General features: G+C 38.1%; 1 protein-coding gene across 1 annotated transcript; it reads right to left on the minus strand.

Moving 5' to 3' along the window:
- Positions 1 to 6975: 6975 nt before the first annotated feature.
- EMB3119 (Ribose 5-phosphate isomerase, type A protein) lies at positions 6976 to 8312 on the minus strand. Its single transcript, XM_028245189.2, has one exon. It carries the CDS (start codon positions 8134 to 8136, stop codon positions 7273 to 7275), a length of 864 nt encoding a protein of 287 aa, XP_028100990.2. The 5' UTR covers positions 8137 to 8312; the 3' UTR covers positions 6976 to 7272.
- Between the last annotated feature and the right edge of the window lie 1454 nt (positions 8313 to 9766).

Consider the following 9766-nt stretch of genomic DNA (forward strand, 5'->3'; position numbering starts at 1 on the left):
GTTGCATCTTCTTAGAGAAAAAAGCATCATCTTCTCTCTCCATTTTTACAAGGGAGATTAGTGTATTGTTGCATCTGATTTCATATTTTTTTCAGTCTTTCTATCTATTTACCTCAAATTCTTTTGGGTTTGATTCTCTCTGCATGTCTTGCTTATTTCTTGGTCATTCTTTTAATTCTCTCACCTTCTCGGTTGTGAAACAGAGTTTGTTATGCCTTGAGAGGCTTCCTCATGGTGAGCATGATTAACTCGGAAAAAATCCATGCACAGTCAAGAATGACTCAACAGCAACGTGCTGAAGCCACTTAGCCACCAATTCCCAGACCAGAGTTCCTTTTATTAACTCAGACTCTCTGGTTTTGAAATAGGTATCAAACGATTCTTTACCTTTTTTTATATGGAAATTTTCTTAGAATTTTCCTCACCAATTGCTCTATATAAACTCTTGGTTTCTTAACAAGTTCAAAGCATTTGTTCAATCAAACGGTCCTAATTGAGTCCAAATTAGAGTTTCTCTATCCAATTTTGGGTTTTGACCTTTTTTTTTTTTTTTCTTTTTTTTTTTTTTTTTGTAGGTGGATTCTAAAATTTGAAGGTTTTGTTGTGATGGGGAAACAGTTGATTCGTGTCGGATGCAAGTTTGCGACGCATACGCTCAACGATAGGCTGAAGAACCATGTCAATGATCTCGAACGCATGTTCATGGATCTGTGATTGTCAAGGAAGGAGACTCTTGCGATTGGTGTCACTGTGCTCAAAAAGCAAGTGCATTAGTTGCTTGGGTAGTGGAAAGATCACTAAACCAGTCTTACCCAGTTTTTGCTTTCCAGGTTCTATTTGCACTCTTTAATCTGCATGCTTATATACAGGTGTGCATATATACACACACACATACATATATATATATATATATATATGTCTATTTATTTAATAGTGAATTACATGGTGCATGTAGATAGACATAATTTTTCTTTGGATCGTGAATGAAATATTTTGCAAGGTGGGCGTCTGGGGTCTTCTTTTCATCTAACATTATAGGCTGTTGCAACTCTGTGAGGAAGAAGATGTTAAGAGTGCACTAGTCTCCCAACACTTGAGCCTTATGCCCAAAAAATTCTATCTTTACTTTGTTTCTCTTTTTGTTTCTTTTTTTTTTTTTTTTTTTTTTGGTTTTGTTGCTATGAATTTTTTCTTTGCTTTGGTTCTCCTATTTCCCGTTTATTATTGCTAATGCCCAAAATATAGAGCAAAATCAGAATTAGTGCATAAGGAAAAAATGAAATTCTCAGGTATTTGGTTCTATTAACATATAGAACTCCATTGTCTTGTTCATTTTACAATTGACGTTGTAGCATAATTGAGTCTTTCATTTACTTTACTTATGCCTGAATGCAAATGTCCCTAGACAAGAAGAAAAGATTTCGATGCTGCATTCTGTCCTTGCCTTGCCGGCTTTCTTAATTTTACTATGCTGTTAAATTATTTTCGGTTTTTAATTTTGCTCTGTTATATTGTGTAGGTAAAATAGAATCTAAAGAAAAATCAAGCAAAGAGAATCTTCAAATGGTTCAGTTTCCACGGAATCTCAAAAAAATAAAAATAAAAGGTTTGACTACCAATCCTTTATTAATTGTTTCAGTTTCAATCACTTTCTTTCTTTCTTTCTTCTTCTTCTTCTTCTTTTCTAACTTGTTTAGTTATTTGTAGATTTCTTTGTATCTCTCTTTGCTCCGTTGCTGTATACCGGTTTGGACCATGATTCCTTTCATTTTGTTTGCTATTTAACTTCATGTGTTTGTCATTTGTTTACAAATGGAATTTTTTTTTTTTTTTGCCCACTCATTATTTAGGCAGTGTTTGGTTCATGGTAATGAAAGTTGGATCGGAATGCTCATTCCGATGTTTGGTTCGCTAAAAATTTATGGGATAGGCATTCCAATTGGTTTGACGATTCAACTAATATGGCTAAATCACCATTCCGTACCTGTCGAATAGCCATTCCTTTCCTTTCATTTTTCTGTCAACATGAAAATTGCCCCATTATACAATAGAAAATATCATTTCATTGCTAACACTGTGTTCTAATTCATAGGAAAGTTGAATATAGGGTTAAAAATTTTAATTTGTTAGCTTCATTTTCCTTTTTAACCAGATAGCTACTGCTTTGTTTAGATCTGAAAGTAGGCAGTATTTAGATCCCTCTGGTTTAGAGATACTATTTGAGGTAGATCAAGAAAATTAGATCAAAATTCGTTGTTTAATCTGAACTGCTGCATGTTCTTCAATTCCTCTTGATTGAATTTGTTGTTGTCATTTACTAATGGAGATAATACTCCAATGTTGATTGTGTCTGTACATGATAAGGATAACGAAGAATGGGGGAGAAGGATGTAAAAGTCTTTCATCAATAATTCTTTCAATCGTTTCTTGTGTTATTGACATCCCTGTATCGAATAGTTGCGTTCAAATCATTTGAATTTGAATTCACATGCTATATACATAACAGTGAACTATAAATAGAAAAAACTGTTAGAATTTCCCATCTTTACCTTCACCTACTCCACTACACACTCCACTTCACCTACCTCCACTTCACTACACACTCCACTTCACCTACCTCCACTTCACCACACACTCCACTTCACCTAACCCACTATCACCTCCACTACACCTACTACCACATTTTCTTCTATATATAGATTGTATAGGAATTGTAATCAAACAATCTTGTAAGACATCAATTAATAATAATACATCAGTTATTTTTTAACATGGTATCAGAGCGGGTTTAGAACTTACTATTTTTGCTTCACCGGCGGGCGGTAACCTCACCTTAGCCGCCCGCCGGACCTCAACCCAATCTCTCTCTCTCTCTCTCTCTCTCTTTCTTCCAAGTTCCATGGGCAGATCTCCTTGCTGTGAGAAAGAACACACAAACAAAGGAGCATGGCCCAAAGAAGAAGATGAACTCATCATTCACCTCCATGGCTTGATTAGCCGGACACGTTTTCCCAGGCGGTCCTTCCTCGGCCGTGGTGTTCCGGCTGAGTCACCAGACGACCATCGACGAGCTCTGAGCTACGGCTTCCTCCTGGGCGTCGAAGGCGGCTCGTCAAGCCGCAATCGTTTCTCGGCTCTCCTCACGCCGCGACTCTTGTCCAGCGCCGCGGCCTTGCTGGCGCTTGCCACATCTCTGCCGACAGACTCCATCGCTACCGTCTTCTTTGATCTGCCGCCGTCGACAGCCTTCCCTACCGCCGCATCTCTCCTATCACCGCTTCGCCACACCTCAGTCCCTCTCCGACTGGCTCAAGCCCCGATTGCCCTCCGACTCCTTCGCTTCTTGGGGTGTCAAGCCCGGCACCCAGCACGTCCACAATCTCTGGAGAAATGTTGGCAACCACAGGATTTTCTGCCCGATCCTGCTTCTGAGGGATTTGATGAGCAAGTCCGGGAACTAAGGGAAAGGGCAAAGGAGATTCCAGATGATTACTTTGTTATTTTGGTGGAGACAGAGAGCATCTGGGCTAAAACACACTTAGCACACACACCCAACACACACGCACGGTTTTCCAAAATAAAATAAAATAAAAATAAAAATAACTGAAGGGGGGGCAGCTGGGCACCCATACACGAGGCGCACACACATCTCATCATTCCATTTCACACTTTACACACCACCCTTCTCCACTCATATTTTTTTATATTTATTTTTATTCCATCTTTTGATCCGGACACACACTGTTTTGCACACCCATTATCATCTTTTTCTCTGTTTTCTTTCTCTATTTTATTGTATTATTATTTTTTATTAAAAAAAAAAAAAAAAAAAAAAAAAAAAAAAAAAACACCCACACCCACATTGGGATTTTTCTTCTTTACTCTGCTGCAGGTCTCTTTTTTTTGCCTCCGTCCTGGGCGGTCCTTGACGGTGCTGCCTCGGAACTTCCTTGTCCACCAAGCACGTTCACTCCCCCATACTCCTCCACTGCAACATATGGAGGACCTCCAAATCGGAACATCACGGTGGCCTTCCGCTTCAGCTCCTTGTTTTCTGCCTTTAGCACACTGATCTCTGCTCGCGCATTCTTATACATGCGTTGGAGCAGAGCCAGCTGGGCATTTACATGCTGCACCTCATTTGTCCTACTCTGCAGCCGGTTCGACAAATTAGTGACCGCCGTCATGCTTTCCACACATGTCTTCAAAGTATACTGGTTGGCCTCCACATCTGACTGCACCGCCATTTTTTGCTCCACCGACCGCATCGGAAAGTTCAACGGAGCAAACACAGAGGTGTTTGGTTGAGGTTCACTGGTCTCCGCACCAGTTGTCTCTCTTGTTGACTCATTGAGGTCGGGAAAGAGAGTGAGCAGACTCCGGGAAGATGAAGCCATTTTCTGGGCCACAGAGTATTACAGAGTATCTCTCTCAGAAATCTCTCTCAGACAACAGAGTGTTACGGACTATCTCTCTCAGCAAAACGAAGAAGAGTTTTTTGTTTTTTTCAGAGGTTTTTCGCAGCTTTTCTCTGCCTCAGCCTCAGCCTCTGTCTTATAGCCGAGGCAGCCACGCGCATCGCGCGCCTCTTGCCACCAGCCGACAAATGGGCACGCAAGCCAAGGCGCCCACGTGCCTCGCCATCATGTCCGGCACACCTTTTGATGGCACGCTTTTTTATGGATTGGGCACGCCTTTTGATGGCACGCCTTTTGAAAAATTGAGCGCACCTTTTGAGGATGCGATTTTTTATGGGTCCGACAAGACTCTGTAAACTGTCCCGACATTGATTCCGGTTAGCTCCTTTATGGGTCCGACAAGACTCTGTAAACTGTCCCGACATAGATTCCGGTTAGTTTCTACAAGGGTCCGACAAGACTCTGTAAACTGTCCCGACATAGATTCCGGTTAGTTTCTACAAGGGTCCAGCAAGACTCCGTAAACTGTCACAACATTGTCTTCTACAACGGTCCGACATGACCCCATAAACTGTCTTCTACAACGGTCCGACATGACCCCATAAACTGTCTTCTACATCGGTCTGACACCCCATACAGTGTCTTCACCAACGGTCTGACACGACCATACAGTGTCTCCTATCCTTTTTTATTTTTATGTATTTTCTTGTTTTGTTACTCTCTCCAAACTCAAGTTGGTTAGTTTCTCTCCTCCTTGAGTTTGCGGGGGGCTGTTAGAATTTCCCATCTTTACCTTCACCTACTCCACTACACACTCCACTTCACCTACCTCCACTTCACCACACACTCCACTTCACCTAACCCACTATCACCTCCACTACACCTACTACCACATTTTCTTCTATATATAGATTGTATAGGAATTGTAATCAAACAATCTTGTAAGACATCAATTAATAATAATACATCAGTTATTTTTTAACAAAAACTACTTAGAATAATACATAATACTTGGTTTGGAAAATATGTAACCCATGTGGTGAGAACATTAGGGATAAACAAGAACAAGAAGAAAATGGAAGATAAATCTTTAGCACTACTCAAATTGATATTTCTGGAGCAACAAAAGTTGAGGTGAAAGCTTTACAGTCTTGGATAAATACAGCCAATAACTAAGATTTTAGTTATAACTTCTACTAATTTCTACCCATCAAGAAGCAAAGACTGTTATATCTCATTGCATTCCTTTTAAAATTTTGACCATACTTAATTGTAGAATATTCAGCCATGTTCACAAAATGAAGTTGTTTTCATCTGACATGTTTGTAGTTCAGGTTTCGATGTATATTGGGATTAAGGCCATGAATCAGTTATTTGAGTAGGAATTCTATGCCTGCATATGACTATGTAGCAGTAGATTCTTGGTTCTACATACCAATTTAGTAGTTTTTAAGGTTTGAAAGTAATTGTTTGCCTAACTGAGTTGATATTAGCTTTTGGTTCTACTTAGCTTTTGGTTCCATTTACCAATTTACAAATATAAGTGGATTTATGAGTGATACTTGAGCGGTATTGGCTGTGTGTGTAATTAGCAATAGGGGTTGGATTTATTTGACTTACATTTTTTTTAAAAATATTTATCTATGAATAAATATACATATATATATATGCAAATAAATAAATAAATACCTGCATACACATGTATATATTCATGGGTAGATTCAAATATAGTATGCAACTTTGGTGTGCTCTGAGATTTGTGATTGGTCATTTGTTTAGAGGAAGTGCTAAACTAATTGCTTGTAACTTTGGTTTGAAGAGAGAAGATGTTGAAAAGGAAAGTTTTCAACGAAAGTGCGCGAAGGTGTTAAAAATGGAAAAGATGAAGAAAGAAGGTAGATGAAACAGACTGACTTCCAGGAATATGAAAACTTGCTTTTAATCAAGCCTTGGATTGGATGATATTCACTAAAAGTTCAAAAGGAGAAAATGACAATAGTTAAACATAAAATGTAGTTATGATTATTTAATGGATTTGTTTTTTGCTTTTGGAGTTTTGATTAGTACAAAATCCTTGAAATCAGACCTGATTCGTAGTAGAGGATGGTGTTAGTGCGATTCCTGAAGCATTTTTAACAGAAATGGTTCATACTTTGCTATTGGCTTTGCTACAAGTGAACATTGGATTACACATAATTTCTGGAACTTGTAGAACCTTAACAATTCAACTTTCTCTTTCCTATCAAGGGCATGGCTAATCATGCAAAGCATGACACCCATGCCACTAGTATATATATCATTACATCATATACAATCTTGATTTTATCATGACGGGCTCCCATAAAAAATGGTACCGGAAAGAACAGTCCAAGGTTCCTGTAGGCACTCATTCCTAGTTCATTTTCAACCAAGTAGCAATTTGAAACAGTTTTTATACAGAATAAAATGAAATTGGGGTTAACATTTATTTAACTTGTTTACAATGAAAACTGAATTAATTGAAACTCCTCTGAAAACTATCAAAAATACAATGTCTAATAACTTGACAAGCACAAAAGAAAGAAAAGTTCTAATTACATATCCAAATGTTACACAAAAAGTTACATCACAGGCTCAAAAAGGTGGGAAAATCTTCGACTAATAACACAATGTTCTATAAAAGCATAGAAGCAATGCTAGTGATAATATTCAACATGGCAATGAAATAGAAAGTATCTAGTACACAACAAGAAGATGACAACAGAGGAGTTCAAAATTGCAACGAAAAGTAAACAGGAATCATATATTAGAATCACAAAAATTGGAAAATAGAGTTTGTTTTCAATTCTCACCAAAACCCAACTCTTCAAATCCATCACTTGGACTTCACACTCACTCCATCCTTGCCAGCAATAATCACCGCCGTGGTCATATCCAAGAACAACCCATGTTCCACAACCCCTTCCAAAGCCGAAATCTCTCTCCCGGCAGCCTCGGAATCCTTAATGGGAGTCTTGAAATACAAATCCACAATATAATTCATATTATCAGTCACATAAGGCTTCCCACCATCCAATCTAAGCTTAGCATCAACACCTTCCCCTTTAAATAACTCCTGTAACCTAATCAAATTATACTTCCAACAAAATTGAACAACCTCCACAGGCATTGCAAGTCCACTCCCACCAAGACCACTCACCAATTTTGAGTCATCCACCACCACCACGAACTTGTCCGAAGCAGCCTCAACCATCTTCTCACGGAGGAGCGCGCCGCCGCGGCCCTTGACGAGGTCGAGATTGGGGTCGACCTCGTCGGCGCCGTCGATGGCGAGGTCGAGCTTTGGGTGGTCGTCGAGGACGGAGAGAGGGATTCCGAGGGAGGCGGCTTGTTCTTGAGTGCGTTTGGAGGTGGGGACGCCGACGATGTCGGTTAATTGGCCGGAGGAGAGGAGTTGACCGAGCTTGGAGACGACGAAGGCGGCGGTGGAGCCGGTGCCGAGGCCGAGGACCATGCCGCTGCGGACGTACTCCACGGCCTTGTCGGCGGCTAGTTTCTTGAGGTCGTCTTGGGTGAGAGTAGGGGGGGAGGATTGGGACTTGATGGAGAGTGGTTTGTGGGAACGAGTGAGTAGGTTAAGAGAGGGAGAGCGTAGGGTAAGGCGGGTGGTGGTGGTGGTGGCATTGTGGTGGAGAGAGGAGGAGATGGATGGTGGAGAGTGGAGGGATAAGGTGGCCATGGTGGCTGTTGGGATGGAGGAGGGAGGGTAGAGATGTGAGAGAGAGAGAGAGAGAGAGAGAGAAATGGGAGGTGGGAGTCTTTGTTTGGTTTTCGTATCTCCTACCTAATCCCCACTTTTGGTCTGTTCTGTTGTTTGTTGGTGGTGAGTTCATTTGGTTTGGTATTTGGGCATTTTCTTTGGTTTTGGCCTTTGGGTAGTTGAGTGAATATAATAATACAATACAGATCCATGATTTTTTTTTTTTTTTTTTTAACAGAATACAGATCCATGATGAAATTTAAAATACAATTTTTTTAATTAGCGGGAAAGTAATTATAAGAATAAAAAATCAGATAATAAAGTGGGGTTTTAGAAGATTTGATGAGAAAAATGAAAAGAGAAAATAAAATGTAATTTAATTTTTTATTTAGTTATAATAAAAAATGTATAGGAGAAAAGAAAATAGGAATGAAAAGCAATATCTCATCTCATTTTTTGTTTTTTAAGTCCACTCAAAAAAAAAAAAAAGATCTATTTCTCAACTCAATTGGAATTTAAATCCCATCAATTCTTTCTCATTTTTTTTATTTCTCTTTCCTTTTTTATTTTTCTCGTCAAATCTTCCAACCAAAGGTAACTTTAAAGTTAATTTGGGAAGTGACTTTTGAAGTTATTTTTTAGAATTTTAGTTAAAATATATGGTGAAAAAAAAAATTAACAGTTTGAGAATGATATTTTGATTTTTTATAAAATATATATACATATATATAAAGTAGAAAGAGTAAAGAAATGTTTGGTCTTTTTACTTTATTTTTTAATTTATTTTAGCTAAAATGCTTACTTTCTATACATTTCTTTAAAATTCAATAGAGGAAATATCATTTTACTTTCTAAATTTTTGCACGTTTTTTCAATTTGATCCTCATACTTGGTATAATATTAGTTTGCCTTCTAAACTTATAAAATTTTGATCAATTTGATCTATGTCGTCACATTCCGTCTACAATCAAACGAAACTTGTTGCCGTGGTACCAAACTTCATTTGAAATTTCATTTTACTCCAAAATTATACCTTAAAATTCAATTAACCCCTAAATATAAAAAAAATTAATTTAAATATTTAATAAATAATTTTTATCTCAATAATGAAAAAATTAAATTTTAACTAATATATACTTTCCAAAAAAATAATACAAAAATATAAAAATTCTCATTTAGAATTATCTTCAGACTATGAATCCGTTTAGCAAGAGCTAAACGGGGCAAAAGACAAAATAGGCTATTTTAGCTACAAAAAACAAAATATCACATCCAATCCATAATCATTACATTCTTCTCTCACAAAAAAAGTCAAAAAAGCCAAAAAGCCAAAAAGTCCTTCCCAAACCAAACTTTTTAGCCCAGGCTAAAATAGCCAAAAAAGTTAAAAAGCCAAAAAGTCAACCCACTTCTCAAACAGAGGCGAAGTATAAGTACTTCAACAAACACGTTGTACCTGTACTAGGTATTATCTACGTATGGTATTTATGTGTATACATATCGGGTACACAAAACACGCACTCAAATTTCTTCTTCTTAATTTTTAGCATACCTAGACATACCTAGTATATACCCAAGCCAAGACATACCTCAATCGAAACAATATTTT

Source organism: Camellia sinensis, chromosome 2, assembly GCF_055761805.1.
Source record: "Camellia sinensis isolate YWXY chromosome 2, ASM5576180v1, whole genome shotgun sequence".
Lineage (NCBI taxonomy): Eukaryota > Viridiplantae > Streptophyta > Magnoliopsida > Ericales > Theaceae > Camellia > Camellia sinensis.

Coding starts and splice junctions, on each gene's coding strand:
- EMB3119 (XM_028245189.2), bottom strand. CDS start 8,136: ATGGCCACCTTATCCCTCCACTCTCCACCATCCATCTCCTCCTCTCTC.